Source organism: Diaphorina citri, unplaced genomic scaffold (assembly GCF_000475195.1).
Source record: "Diaphorina citri unplaced genomic scaffold, Diaci psyllid genome assembly version 1.1 scaffold832, whole genome shotgun sequence".
Taxonomy (NCBI): Eukaryota; Metazoa; Arthropoda; class Insecta; order Hemiptera; family Psyllidae; genus Diaphorina; species Diaphorina citri.
This window is the reverse complement of record NW_007378264.1, coordinates 273-16,020: the sequence shown is the minus strand read 5'-3', so window position 1 is coordinate 16,020 and position 15,748 is coordinate 273. Positions and strand designations below refer to the sequence as shown.

At 40.4% G+C, this 15,748-nt stretch overlaps 3 protein-coding genes across 3 annotated transcripts in view; all 3 read right to left on the bottom strand.

Moving 5' to 3' along the window:
• LOC103512380 (juvenile hormone epoxide hydrolase 2) overlaps positions 1-5,591 on the bottom strand; it is a 24,590-nt gene extending 18,999 nt beyond the window's left edge. Inside the window, exons 1-2 of the mRNA XM_017445385.2 lie at positions 5,326-5,591; positions 2,114-2,303 (exon numbers count right to left, since the gene is read on the bottom strand). Of these exons, the coding sequence (XP_017300874.2) occupies positions 2,114-2,290 (177 nt within the window). The 5' untranslated portion in view covers positions 2,291-2,303; positions 5,326-5,591. The remainder of the gene's footprint in view (positions 1-2,113; positions 2,304-5,325) is intronic.
• A 1,827-nt stretch (positions 5,592-7,418) lies between these two features.
• LOC113468744 (juvenile hormone epoxide hydrolase 1-like) lies at positions 7,419-7,708 on the bottom strand. The gene has a single exon (XM_026825869.1). It carries the CDS (start codon positions 7,659-7,661, stop codon positions 7,428-7,430), a length of 234 nt encoding a protein of 77 aa, XP_026681670.1. The 5' UTR covers positions 7,662-7,708; the 3' UTR covers positions 7,419-7,427.
• Positions 7,709-9,782: 2,074 nt separating this feature from the next.
• On the bottom strand, positions 9,783-15,262 carry LOC103512379 (the record flags this gene model as incomplete). Its single annotated transcript, XM_026825874.1, has 2 exons — positions 9,783-10,611; positions 15,044-15,262. Coding segments are annotated over 2 exons (435 nt in total), but the record flags the coding sequence as incomplete, so codon positions are not given.
• Positions 15,263-15,748: the final 486 nt, after the last annotated feature.

Here is a 15,748-nt window from a genome sequence, read left to right as displayed (position 1 = left end):
ATTACTGCCCTCCTTAATGAAAAGGCAGTATATCCAAATTCCTAACTTTTCAGGAAACGTCATTGAAGTTTTTGGCAGTCATTTCTGAGACCTGTGCCGAAATTTGTGTCATTTGCAAATTTTTCTCTTGAATTTAGGTTTAAAAGTTCATATTTTATCATTAATTGATGCTAAAATTCTGAAAAATAAAGTGGAAAAGAGGTAAATTAAGAAAACTGTGGTACTCACAAAGCAAGAACGCAATACATCATTGGATATGCTGCCTTCTTATTTACTAGAAAACTTCATAGTAAATAAGAAGGCAGTATATCCATGGATATACTGCTTTCTCTCTTAATGTCTCTTAATGTCTGGCGCTTACTGCTTTGCTCTTTAGCATGGCAGAGATAATTTTGGGATATACTGCCTTCTTCCTTGTCTGTGCTCCTTGTATCTTCGTTGTTTTTTTTCGTAGACTGTTTTTGATGCGTTTTTTGAATTCTACGCATAAAAATACGTGGGTATAGATATATAACTCAAAATGTCAAATTTTGGACTTACTGCCCTCTTTTTTAGCAGGGCAGAGTATCAGGCTGTGTTTATGCCTTTTTGCGTGTAAAGTTGGCGGGAAATTTGAATTTTTGATTTTTTTTTCTGCAACTTGTACAATCTGAATTCATTTTTTACTTTTTATCTTTAGTTTGCACGTTTATATTATACTTTTCATTTATATTAGCTATTAAAAACAAGCAAATTACAAAGCAAACAAAAATAAATATAAAATGAATTTTAAAAATTGCCGCCGGGACAGCTATCTCACGTCGTCCGAGCTCATCTCAGCCCTGTTCATAAACACACCCTCATGTTCACAAGTTGATGGATTTCTAGAATAACTACACCTTTCACTGTAATAAATAATTATTACATCACTACTTATACATATACTTGAGTGATAACTGATAAGATAAAAAGATGACCGACCTTCTTACATAAATAAAACGATAAAAAGTTACTTTGTAGGTATCAGATTGGAGCAAATGCTGTCAAGGATTGAAATGCCTGATAAAATACGCGTTTTTTTCGATGGAGCACCGTGTGAAATGCTCTTTATTATGAAGTTTCTAGCGCACTCTAGCGTCAAAAATATGTACTTAGTGGTGTACAACTCGTGAATATGAAAATCGTTTTGTCACCCCATTTCAAAATTTGATTTTTGATTATTTGATTAAAAAATTTCTTTTTGGAAGTGCAGTGATAAGATAAGAAATAAGACAGAACCTCTTTACCTTCACCTAGGTATCCAAAGTGCATCTAAATTCCCAGTATTATGCAGCAAACGTTCCTGAGGATATGATCGAACCATGTAACTTTAGTTAAGGTTACAATGAATAAGTTCAGACTAAGCATCTCCGAAGGTAGTAAGAGACACAGCACTTTCAAAAGTTTCATAGGTATTGAAGGTCCTGACTCACATCCTTTTGCTTATAATCATGATGATTCATCCTTGGAGCAGCTTAGTCCAAAGTTGTTACTGGGAGAAATGGTGATTGCTGAAGCTCAGAATGTCTTATTGTTTACACCAGTCAGTGATCACAAAACAGGTCAGTCGGGAGTTCTATTTGTAACCAACTTCAAGTTATCATTTGTTACCTCGGAAGGAAAAGATACTGATGAGCTGAGGTTTGACAGAGGGAACTGTAACTGCTATGGTCTTATCGTCCCGAAATCGAAGAGAGAAGGAAGACAGAATAGGAAAAATCCAGCCGTTCCGAGAACGAACATTATACCATCAGGATAAAATCCGGCCCGGGCGGGAATCGAACCCGCGGCCTAGCGTTTACAAGGCAGACGCACTACCAACTAAGCTAACTAGACTGGCCTTTAGGTATTCTGCCGTCACTGGCCTTATTTTTTACATTTATGTTTTTGGTGGGATCTGCTTTAAAGAATAAGCACAAGTCCACGCGGTGGTTGACTGTGGTTCAGGACGAGCCAGTCAAACATGGCTAGATACGTAGATACCATCACCCTGGTGTATGGCAGATAAAAAAGATATCTTTTCTTTATTCTGCCGTCACCATTCGGCGAAAGCTAAAGCCGAGCCACTAAAACAACAACATCCATTCTTACTCACCGAGTCTGTAACATTAATAGTGAACGGGTAGATGGCCACATCATCCGGGCGAGGGCGACCCTTACCCCAGTACGTGTCCGGTATGTGGGGTAGAGGCGGTACTTTGAACAGAACTTCATACGCTACGTAACCAATGAATGCGAGCAAGGCGAGGGAAATCCACTTGAATAGCCCCATGCTTAGTTGGACTCTGGAACAAAAGACCGTGGCGTGGGTTGAATCCGGAGCAATGGGTACTTGGTTAAGGTGTGTCCACACATGGTCGACCTCGTCGATCGATGGTTGATTGACGACGAGGTGAATCTATGTTGTCGTTGTCGAGGCAGTTTACGGTTTCAGTCGACGTCGATCGACACCTTAAGGCAGTATGACCTTTTCGTAATGCCCTTTCGACTTGGACATTTTTTTTTCAATTGCTTTATTTTAAGTGGCAGGGTTCTCCTGGAGGGGTTCTTTCACCCAGCCATCATTTTTTTCTTTCACTGTGAGCCTGATATTTCACCAGGGAGGTCTTGAATGTTACTAGATTTTGTGAGTAGAAGATTGGATTGAAAATACTTACTTAAATTACCTTGGAACTTAACATAAGGATGTCGATAAGACGAGACATTCTATTTTACCAACTGATGTGAAGGACTGTAAAGCCCGGACCGACATTCGTTTTATTCTTATGTAGTTACTTGTTAAAAAAAATCACCCGATTACGTTACTTTCCTTCCTACAGGATAAGGAATTTAGAAAAGTCCTAGGAAAACTCTTTCGTTTTTGGCCACCGTAAAAAATTGCAGTATCACTCGCCTTGGACGCCAAAGAGAAACTAATGCGAAAATGTGCAGTTTGAATTTTCCTCCTCTGATAACAAAGCCTGACCTACTTTTACTGAGGGTGCATATGACAGGGGGCCGTTGGGAGGGGCACCTACCCTACTCCGTCTTTACCTCACGTCTTTTGTAGGAAAGTACCTAGGTAGGTACCTACTTATAAATACTATCTATGGACTTTTGCTGAGGGTGCATTTGGGAGGTGCACCTACCCTATCCCCTCTTATTTCTTGCATATTTCACATCTTTGGTATAGAACATCGATCTTTCGCTATGGTGGCATTTCTTGAAAGTTGTGAATTTTTGAATAATACTCACAGGAAGTTTCGCACCAATTTTGATTTTCCTCCCTCCTCAAACGATTTTAGCTCGTGCGACCTTTTTTTATGGAAATACGTGAAAAACGAGGTCTATATATTTATAAGACAAGGATTCTGGATGAGTTGACTGGTGCTTTTCATCGAGAAATTCGTGCTATACCTAGTCCAGGAAATGCTAGAGACAGTATGTCGAATTTTGAACCAGATTGAGTGTTTTCAAAATGAGGGCGATTTTTCGGCTAGCGTTGTCTTCCACACCTGATCACCATCACAAACAAAATCCCCAAAAAAGTAAACCTTATTTAGTTATCTTTCAATGAAAATAAATATCTCCCTTTTATGTTGAAAATTGAACGTGTAGAATCATTTTAAAAACCGTCAGGTAACGCTGGGTCACCCTGTATTAGGATGAAGGTTTGCCTACCTAGTAGGTACCTATGAGGATCATTTTTACATGATTATTTCATTCAGATAATCAGATCTTTTTACTTGATTAATGAGTATGTGAACTTTTTTAACTATCCCATGTAAGTAGGTACCTTTTTATTTCAACCTGATCGCACATGCAGGTAGGTACCACCTACCTATGTGTTCCCACTACTACCTACCTCTCTACCTATGTTCCTACGTCATAAATCAGAATCATTAACCGCTTCCTGTTGCGAATTACCTAGCTACCTTGAGTTTTCTAACCTATATCTACCTAGTACCTACCTTCCTTAATATATTAACCTAAATACCATAATATGACTGTTAAATATAGGTACCTACCTGTTTAATATATGACAAACACGTTCTATATTACTAAATATTTTGTTAATTTAGTAGGCTGGTATTACTACCGTAGAACCGTAGAGGTACCCAGTTGAATGGATTGGAACACATCACATGCCTTCAGGCACACTCCATTTTTCAAGGGTCTAGGTTTCCCTTGCCCTTGGGATCAATTTAATTTGAAGAAACCATTTACTGATGAAAATTTGTAATGAAACAGTTCAAGCTATCGTGTGGATAAACCTTCTCATATTGTGACGCCAAATTAACTTACTTTTCCGGATACAACGTTGCCATGTTGGCGGCAATGAAAGCCCCCCAATCTCCCCCTTGTACGTAGAACTGGGCGTGGCCTAGCCGAGCCATTAGTTTCTTCATGACGAGGCCCATCTGAGCAGCCCCCAGGTTCAGTTAAGTTAAAATCTAAATAAGAAGATGAATGAGAAGAGAAGGGAGGGGGAGGAGGATTAGGTGAGGGAGGAGAAGAAGAACGGGAAGAAGAAAAAGAAGAAGGGGAAGAAGAAGAAGAGGAGGAGGAGGAGGAGGAGGAGGAGGAGGAGATCCCTATACAGTGTCACAATGTCACATTAATTCATTTTCCTGTTGTACCTAGATACATAGGTATTAGGTAGGTATGAGTGTAGGATTTGTAGGTAGGTATCAACAATTTGAAACTCATTCAAACATGCAAACAGGTAATCATCATTAATTTCAAATCTCATTCTCATTTGTATCTGGCTAGAGGGAGGAATCCGAAATTGAATCATCAACTTCAGCGGACGGAGTTCGTTTTTTTTTTGTTAACTTTGTTACGGAGGGAATTCGTAAAAAAAGGTCAACGGGACGAAACTCGTGCCCTCCGTTACATCCCATAACACCTATAGGTACCAAAAAACAAAGGCTTTTATGCAGGAAAAGTCCTTTTTGTGTAAAACGGATTTTCTAAAAGTAAAGGAAATTAGGAATAAGATTTATACGTTATACGATGTACAATCAAAGATGAAAACCAGGAAAAGCCAAAATAGAGCAAAGTTTTATTCGTAAAAAAAGGTCAACGGGACGAAACTCGTGCCCTCCGTTACATCCCATAACACCTATAGGTACCAAAAAACAAAGGCTTTTATGGCAGGAAAAGTCCTTTTTGTGTAAAACGGATTTTCTAAAAGTATAGGAAATTAGGAATAATACGTTATACGATGTACAATCAAAGATGAAAACCAGGAAGAGCCAAAATAGAGCAAAGTTTTTAAAAAAAAGTAAAAACAGGGAAGTGGGAAAAATCTAGTTTTCTACTTACCTACTATGTTTTGTAATCAATCACTGTCCCAAACAAGCATTTAGAGGCACATGAAAAAATTGTCGACCAAAAAGTTGGTGTTATAGAAAATTCCACTTTTCCTTCAAATGAAAATCCAAACACCAAATGAGAACACAATCAAATGATTCCCAGAGAACTAGTGAGATAATTTCTAAATCGGAAGGGAAAAATTTCAAACTTAATAATGTTTATTAATATTATCAATTGTTTATCACAAATATCCATGTATAAAATTGACTTTATATCTAACTTTTACCAACGTACTAAGGCCGGTAGCCACTTTTTTCTCAGCCTCCGCTCCTTTTAGAATTTATATCAGAAACCTAACCAACGCCTTTCAAAGACCTTTGAAAGAGCGACAATTTCAATTCAACCTATTGAAAAAGAGGGGTAATACGTAATACCTCTTCGACCTACTGAAAAAAAGGGGCCAATATAGAAGTTGCGAATGTAAAAAAAAATATTAAGGGAAAATGGTTCTCCGTGGACGGAGGTGACCTGGATTTTGGAAGGAGATACAGGTTAAAGTGAGGGAGGACAGGCAACTTGGACCAAAGTAAAGATCTCAGAACGATGGAGGGCCGAAATTTTTGGAAAGGAACTTGGCCTTATTTTTTACATTTATGTTTTTGGTGGGATCTCATTCCTTTTTGTAAAGATATACCTAGGTACGGTTGCATTTTTTTCCTCTTCGTTTTGTTGGATATTTAGGACGTAAAGTTTTTACGTTTGGGCTTCGGTTCTTCTGGGTCATTTTGAGTTTGTTGAGTTATAACTGTTATAAGTAAATTTCCCTACAAATAAGAGGTACCTAGGTTACCTAGGTATTATTACCTATGCTCAAGGAGCAAGGAGCTCAAAAAATGATTTTTTTGCAGTTTGCACCCTACTATCACCCGAACCTAAAAATAAATCTCGGTATAACCTAACCTTATACCTAACGCAAAATGACAAAAAATTACCCACATATTTTTTTAAGGCTTTAATGGCAGGATTTTCACACTGTGAGCTCTTCCACCCAACCAACGATCGCCAACAGGATAAACCTGTCGGCGGGATAGAAAAATAGGGGAAAGAAGAGAAGGGAAAAGAGAAGACGAAGGAATAATAATGAAATAGATTATCAAGCTTCAGGATAGAGGTGTTCCGTGACAAGAACTTTGAAGCTTGTGGCACTCAAGGCATTTCTGATTTCAATGGGTATTGAAGGCGTTTCTGATTTCAATGGGTATTGATATCATCGGCGTTCAATATTATTCTTATCTGCATGACTTAGACTATTCATGTGCTATACATGTGCCATTGAGTCAAGTTACATAACGTACGTAGTGGATAAAATTTATTGGCATCTCATCACAAAAAAGTTAAAAATGGCTTCCACGGAGCTTCCAAAGGTGTGATTTAGCCCAAACTTGAGGGAGTAAATGTCCTTTGGGTGTTCAACAAGGCCAAAGGTAGAAATACTACCGTCACGTTACATCACGCCACATGACGTGATAGTAGTGTGTTCCTACCTTTACTCATTACAGGGCCTACATAAAATAATGAGCCGTAGGTATGTGTGTTTCGGATGCATTGTCTGCCACTTCCATTTTTGGGCAGGGGACCTTAAACAGAGAGTAGACTGGCGTCCAGTTGGACTATAAGCAGGGAGAAGAACAGCTAACCCTAACCAGCCTAGCTAGCTGGCAGTTTTTCAAAGTTTTCTCTCTGTTTTAAAGAATAAGCACAAGGCCTCACGATGCGATGGTTGACTGTTGTTCAGGACGAGTCAATTAAACATGGCTAGAGACCATCACCCCGGTGTATATTAGCAGATACAACAGGATATCTTTTCTTTAGGTATTCTTTTGTTTTAAGAGGTTTGACAGAGGGAACTGTAACTGCTATGGTCTTATCGTCCCGAAATCGAAGAGAGAAGGAAGACAGAATAGGAAAAATCCAGCCGTTCCGAGAACGAACATTATACCATCAGGATAAAATCCGGCCCGGGCGGGAATCGAACCCGCGGCCTAGCGTTTACAAGGCAGACGCACTACCAACTAAGCTAACTAGACTGGCCTTTAGGTATTCTGCCGTCACTATTCGGCGAAAGCTAAAGCCGAGCCACTAAAACAACAACATCCATTCTTACTCACCGAGTCTGTAACATTAATAGTGAACGGGTAGATGGCCACATCATCCGGGCGAGGGCGACCCTTACCCCAGTACGTGTCCGGTATGTGGGGTAGAGGCGGTACTTTGAACAGAACTTCATACGCTACGTAACCAATGAATGCGAGCAAGGCGAGGGAAATCCACTTGAATAGCCCCATGTTTAGTTGGACTCTGGAACAAAAGACCGTGGGTTCTTGCTTAAGCAGGGTCCACACTTTGGAAATGTTGGACCACACACTGAGAAAAAAATGTTGACAGAGTGCCACAAGTTTAGGGTGGAAGAACTCTATTATTGGGTTACTTTCCCTGATTTAGGCTGTTGGAATGCTTTATTATAGTGTCAAGCTTCCCGATATAGAGTTTAATATTAGAGTGCCGGAACCCAGTCACCCGATTGGGCTGCCGGCACCCTAGTTTTTTTCTCAGTGCAATAGTTGTATTTTCCTTTCGAAATTCCTCTCCTTCTCAAGCTTGTTTCCCCCTCTTTTCGCGTGATACCGCCTGTAATAATCCATGGGAAATCCAAGATGACGGGTCATCGGAATCAGTTCCGTTGCCGAAAGTTTACCAAAAGGAATTCCTAACCTACCTTAGTGGGTAATGCACCTAAATGGGGACCAGGAGGTATCTTTCCGTTCATACAGCGAGAGACATTCTTTTTCTACCAAGACCGTACACAAAAAGCGCGCTCCGAGGCTTAGGTGTAGGGGTAAACAACCCTAAGTTGGGTTTAAGCGTACCTATAAGAATCTACCTACGGAAGTGCAAGTGAACAACACAAGCCGAAATTACAGTTGTTTAATTTTTATATAGGTATAGATTCTTATAAAAAATAAAAAAAATCTAGACTATTTCGTTTTTGACCACCGTAAAAAAATGCAGTATCACTCGCCTTAGACGCCAAAGAGAAACTAATGCGAAAATGTGCAGTTTGAATTTTCCTCCTCTGATAACAAAGCCTGACCTACTTTTACTGAGGGTGCATATGACAGGGGGCCGTTGGGAGGGGCACCTACCCTACTCCGTCTTTACCTCACGTCTTTTGTAGGAAAGTACCTAGGTATCTACTTATAAATACTATCTATGGACTTCTACTGAGGGTGCATTTGGGAGAGGGCCGTTGGGAGGTGCACCTACCCTATCCCCTCTTATTTCTTGCATATTTCACATCTTTGGTAGAACATCGATCTTTCGCTATGGTGGCATTTCTTAAAAGTAGTGAATTTTTTACTAATGCTCACAGGAAGTTTCGCACCAATTTTGATTTTCCTCCCTCCACAACCGATTTTAGCTCGTGCGACCTTTTTTTATGGAAATACGTGAAAAACAAGGTCTATATTTATAAGACAAGGATTCTGGATGAGTTGACTGGTGCTTTTCATCGAGAAATTCGTGCTATAGTCCAGGAAGTGCTAGAGACAGTATGTCGAATTTTGAACCAGATTGAGTGTTTTCAAAATGAGGGCGATTTTTCGGCTAGCGTTGTCTTCCACACCTGATCACCATCACAAACAAAATCCCCAAAAAATTAAACCTTATTTAGTTATCTTTCAATGAAAATAAATATCACCGTTTTATGTTGAAAATTGAACGTGCATAATAATTTTAAAAACCGTCAGGTAACGCTGGGTTACCCTGTATTAGGATGAAGGTTCGCCTACCTAGTAGGTACCTATGAGAATCATTTTTACATGATTCCTTCAGATAATCAGCTCTTATTACTTGATTAACTTGATGTGAACTTTTTTTCATTATCCCATGTAAGTAGGTACCTTTTTATTTCAACCTGACCGCACATGCAGGTAGGTACCACCTACCTATGTGTTCCCACTACTACCTACCTCTCTACCTATGTTCCTACGTCATAAATCAGAATCATTAACCGCTTCCTGTTGCGAATTACCTAGCTACCTTGAGTTTTCTAACCTATATCTACCTAGTACCTACCTTCCTTAATATATTAACCTAAATACCATAATATGACTGTTAAATATAGGTACCTACCTGTTTAATATATGACAAACACGTTCTATATTACTAAATATTTTGTTAATTTAGTAGGCTGGTATTACTACCGTAGAACCGTAGAGGTACCCAGTTGAATGAATTTAATGAGGATAAAATTCCATGCCTCGGCTGGGATCGAACCCACGCCCTCCTGTTTACCAGGCGAGCGTCTTGACCACTACGCTACCGAGCCGTGTTGACTATAAAAAAGTCACATAATCGAATATAACTCAAAATAAATATGAGAGGAGGTAGTTTTAAATACTAAATTTTGATCGGAGCAGGATTTATATTAATGGACGAAAAATCAAGAGTGCCGGGAGGCGCGCGAACGTCAAGAGTTCGAAGCGCCACCCAGCCTATATTAACACGAAACAGATTTTCAAGGTAATGAATGAGTAACTATAACTGTAGTTTCTCGATAGATCTTGGCCCCCATCGGACTTTCGGGGCCCCCGAAAATGGCCCTTGTTTCAGTTCTACACTTCACTGGACCAGTGGCTTGCAAGTGCTTTGTACTGTGACGTCACTGTTTCAATTTTTTGGAAAGAAAGGAAAATGAAATTCAAAGACCTTTTAAAAACACTTCTCCCCCCGATTTAAGGATAGATTTATAATAATAGTGCTTATTTATACTGCTTGCATAGGACTGAAAAGTCCCTGTACTCCAGCACTAGGCTACTACTATTGTTGTGGTCAAATTCTCAAATTATATTGAGGATAAAATTCCATACCTCGGCTAGGATTGAACCCACGCCCTCCTGTTTACCAGGCGAGCGTCTTGACCACTACACCACCGAGGCAGATTTGGATTTTTCGCAACTTTTTCCATAGGAACCGACCTCCAGGGGCCCGTAAGACCATTGTTCTGAATGTGCCGAACCACTAGTCCGTAATCCCAGTGCAGTACGAGTGTTCGTCACCCTCGCCCCCACTCGTATTCAGGGACAGTGTACTCATCAGTAGCGGATTAGGAGGGGGCGGTGTGGAGCCTACATGAGACCGCCACTGGGTGAAAGGATAGAAGGAGCCCACCTGTTCGGGACATAGGTCTTCCAGAGTGTACGACCCGAGGAGTGCTTGACGTGCGATGAACTCCACCTGGTGAGGAAAAGAAGAACTAAATCAATTTTATTGAAAGAACGAAGTGAGTTTCATGTTTTTTTTTAAAGTCTGATACAAGAAACTGAATTTTCAACCAGCTCTTTCTCGATTGATCTTGCAAGGCTGAGTGCATCTTGTTGTTGGGGGTGGTGTTTTTTTTTTCTTTAAAAAAAGTCCGATACAAGAAACTGAATTTTCAACCAGCTCTTTCTCGATTGATCTTGCAAGGCTGAGTGCATCTTGTTGTTGGGGGTGGTGTTTTTTTTTTTTTTCATCCGATTTTTTTTCCCCCGAATGTCCTGTAGGAAACGTAATTTAAATAACACTGTTCCCACTACACACGACACGATTTTTTTTTCCCAAACCATAAGTGGGAAATGGGGTCTTACCTGAGGTGATCCACCGCCAACCAGTTCAAGCTGCGGTATATAGCGGAAGTAGCACTGCGCCCACAGCTGCAGCTGCGGTAATGCCACACAGTCCAGAGACAGCAGGTTCGACTCGTTGGCCGGATTATACAGGGGGTTATCGAAGAGGAGGATGTCCCGATCTGAGAACTGTTCGCCCCAGTTCCACAGAGATCGGATCGTGAGGGGATTGTTAGGTTCCTAGGGGACGGAACAAAGTCGAGTTTAGTTCTCAAGGGAGCGACGTGACGGGGACAAAGAAACAATCATAAACCTCTTCTGGGCTTTCAACATAGCAACAAGTGTACATGAGAAAGTAAGTCTAATAGATGCAAAAATAAATGGGTCAATGAATTACTAAGTCGATTGGGGGCACAGTTAGGCTAGTGGTAACGCGCTTGCTTGCCATGCAAGCGATCCCGCGTTCGATGCCCACCATCGACGAAAAATTGTACTCGTTTGCTCCTATTTTAAGTAGATATTAAACAACAAAATCTTACCTGTGCAGTTACTGGCACGGCCTAAAGCTCTGCCTTCCCCTAGGCACGGCACAATAGCTTGCCCCCTCGTAAAAAATTCGAGGGGGCCTGGGCCCCTCTGGTGTATCCGCCCAGGCTTGTAATAATAGCGCTCATTTATGCTGTTTTTAAGTAGATATTAAACAACAAAATCTTACCTGTGCAGTTACTGGCACGGCCTAAAGCTGTGCCTTCCCCTAGGCACGGCACAATACCTTGCCCCCTCGTAAAAAATTCGAGGGGGCCTGGGCCCCTCTGGTGTATCCACCCAGGCTTGTAATAATAGCGCTCATTTATGCTGCTCGAATAGGAAATAAAAAAATACAGTCGAACCTGTCTAAGTGGGAATCCAAGGGACCGACAATTTTTTCCCACTTATCCAGGTTTCCCCAGTTAAAAAGTGTCCTACTTAGAGAGGTTGCCATGAAGGGGCCACGATTTTTCCTCAGTTATCCAGGTTTCCCACTTAGACAGGTTCAACTGTACTACCTAACTAATAATAATAGGTCAAGCTTCCCGATATAGAGTTTAATATTAGAGTGCCGGAACCCAGTCACCCGATTGGGCTGCCGGCACCCTAGTTTTTTTCTCAGTGCAATAGTTGTATTTTCCTTTCGAAATTCCTCTCCTTCTCAAGCTTGTTTCCCCCTCTTTTCGCGTGATACCGCCTGTAATAATCCATGGGAAATCCAAGATGACGCGCCATCGGAATCAGTTCCGTTTCCGAAAGTTTACCAAAAGGAATTCCTAACCTACCTTAGTGGGTAATGCACGTAAGTGGGGAGGATAAAATTCCATACCTCGGCTGAGATTGAACCCACGCCCTCCTGTTTACCAGGCGAGCGTCTTGACCACTACACCACCGAGGCAGGTTGTAGTACATTACTAATATCTAGAATTCTAGATGTACACAAATCTACATGCCAGCCTAGTTAGCTTGGAAGGTAGCGCGTCTGCCTTGTAAGCGCTAGGTTGCGGATTCGATTCCCACCCGGGGCGGATTTTATCCTAAACAGATAAGGTTTGTTCTCGGAACGGCTGACTTTCTCCTATCCTGTCCCTCTCTTCGCTCTCGAAATGATGAGTCCTTAGTAATTAAAGCAGTTTCCTCTATCGAACCTCTCGTTATCTCTTTAGATGTACAAATAAACATTTTACATAGGAACCCGTCTATGTACCTAATACTCGGGGCTCCAACCTCTGTGAGAGAGTCGATAAGAGACTGGACTCTCAGCCCGGAAGTGCTGGGTTCGGGTCCCGCCTCAGGCATAAAAATAAAAACACCAAACTTCTCAGTGGACGAAAATAAACTTTGAATTACAATAATAAATAGGCATATACAAATATTTAACTTAAACATAGTCATATAGAATTCAAATCGATAAACAATTGCAAATAAAGAAAAGGTTTCTTACAATTTACACAAAGTGTAACAGCCCGTTCACACTGCACGAATTTTTCTTCGTCCGAAGTTACAACTGTTCCAAATTTTTCTTCGTTAGGCAATGTGAACACACTGATTCATTTGTATACGTCTCACAAAAAATAATAATAAAAAAAATCGTGACGAATGGCTCTCGAAATGATGAGTCCTTAGTAGTTAAAGCAGTTTCCTCTATCGAACCTCTTTAACTAACATGGTTTTCTCTTTAGATGTACAAATAAACATTTTACAATACTCAGGCCTCCAAGTCGATAAGAGACTGGACTCTCAGCCCGGAAGTGCTGGGTTCGAATCCCGCCTTGTCCAACCTATGGATTGAGTCCTTGCAAGTTCTTTACCCCACTCTCCTGCCTCTCGGAATGAGAACACATCCCTTACACAGCTAACATACGGTTCCCTAAAGTCATAGGCAAACAATAACTGGTGTCTCCGAGGGTAAGCATGGTGTAACAATGCATTGGTCAGTGTTTTCCCATGTCCAATTGGTGAGAATTTGAATTACAATAATAAATAGGCATATACAAATATTTAACTTAAACATAGTCATATAGAATTCAAATCGATAAACAATTGCAAATAAATAAAAGGTTTCTTACAATTTACACTAAGTGTAACAGCCCGTTCACACTGCACGAATTTTTCTTTGTGAATAGGAACCTGTCAAATTTTTCTTCTTTAGGCAATGTGAACACACTGATTCATTTGTATACGTCTCACAAATAATAATAATAAAAAAAATCGTGACGAGGAAAATTTTGTTTCGTGCAGTGTGAACGGAGCTGAAAGACTTTCTAGGTTTCTACGTATAAAAAAAATCTGAAGGCACTTGATACAGAAAAGCCATATTCGATTATGTGGCTTTGTTATAGTCAATATGGTTGAACCAATAAGATTGTGATATTCCGCTTTGGGGAGTGTGGACGTCCAAAGCGGAATCTGATTGCCTCCCACTTGGTACAGAATGTCAACATTGGAGAGACATACATCATTATGACTAAGGAAGAAATTTTTCTGACAATTCAGCTCATCAGCATCTTTACCTTCCGAGGTAACAAATGACAACTTGAAGTTGGTTACAAATAGAACTCCCGACTGACCTGTTTTGTGATCACTGACTGGTGTAAACAACAAGACATTCTGAGCTTCAGCAATCACCATTTCTCCCAGTAACAACTTTGGACTAAGCTGCTCCAAGGATGAATCATCATGATTATAACCAAAAGGATGTGAGTCAGGACCTTCAATACCTATGAAACTTTTGAAAGTGCTGTGTCTCTTGCTACCTTCGGAGATGCTTAGTCTGAACTTATTCATTGTAACCTTAACTAAAGTTACATGGTTCGATCATATCCTCAGGAACGTTTGCTGCATAATACTGGGAATTTAGATGCACTTTAGATACCTAGGTGAAGGTAAAGAGGTTCTGTCTTATTTCTTATCTTATCACTGCACTTCCAAAAAGAAATTTTTTAATCAAATAATCAAAAATCAAATTTTGAAATGGGGTGACAAAACGATTTTCATATTCACGAGTTGTACACCACTAAGTACATATTTTTGACGCTAGAGTGCGCTAGAAACTTCATAATAAAGAGCATTTCACACGGTGCTCCATCGAAAAAAACGCGCATTTTATCAGGCATTTCAATCCTTGACAGCATTTGCTCCAATCTGATACCTACAAAGTAACTTTTTATCGTTTTATTTATGTAAGAAGGTCGGTCATCTTTTTATCTTATCAGTTATCACTCAAGTATATGTATAAGTAGTTTTAAAAAAAAAAAAGGTGTTTTTTTTTTTTTTTTTTTTTTTTTTTTTTTTTTTTTTTTTTTTCTTTAAAAAAAGTCCGATACAAGAAACTGAATTTTCAACCAGCTCTTTCTCGATTGATCTTGCAAGGCTGAGTGCATCTTGTTGTTGGGGGTGGTGTTTTTTTTTTTTTTCATCCGATTTTTTTTCCCCCGAATGTCCTGTAGGAAACGTAATTTAAATAACACTGTTCCCACTACACACGACACGATTTTTTTTTCCCAAACCATAAGTGGGAAATGGGGTCTTACCTGAGGTGATCCACCGCCAACCAGTTCAAGCTGCGGTATATAGCGGAAGTAGCACTGCGCCCACAGCTGCAGCTGCGGTAATGCCACACAGTCCAGAGACAGCAGGTTCGACTCGTTAGCCGGATTATACAGGGGGTTATCGAAGAGGAGGATGTCCCGATCTGAGAACTGTTCGCCCCAGTCCCACAGAGATCGGATCGTGAGGGGATTGTTAGGTTCCTAGGGGACGAAATAAAGTCGAGTTTAGTTCTCAAGGGGGCGACGCGACGGGGACAAAGAAACAATCATAAACCTCTTCTGGGCTTTCAACATAGCAACAAGTATACATGAGAAAGTAAGTCTAATAGATGCAAAAATAAATGGGTCAATGAATTACTAAGTCAATTGGGGGCACAGCTGGCTGATGGTTGGAATAATATCTGCTGTACGGACTAGAGCAGCTCCCGATGAAGAACTCCAACACCACAGTGGAGGTCTACCACATCTGAAATGTCTTGATGCTTCTGTTAGTTGCCAGTCGAGTACGGTTGAACTTACTACAATCCATTGAGGAAGACTTGGGGATAGTTGAAAGTCATGATTCACAGAGGATAGCCTCCAACCTATGGATTGAGTCCTTGCAAGTTCTTTACCCCACTCTCCTGCCTCTCGGAATGAGAACACATCCCTTACACAGCTAACATAAGGTTCCCTAAAGTCATAGGC

Excerpts from the sequence above, each read along its gene's own strand:
- LOC113468744 (XM_026825869.1), bottom strand. The coding sequence starts at position 7,661 with ATGGGGCTATTCAAGTGGATTTCCCTCGCCTTGCTCGCATTCATTGGT.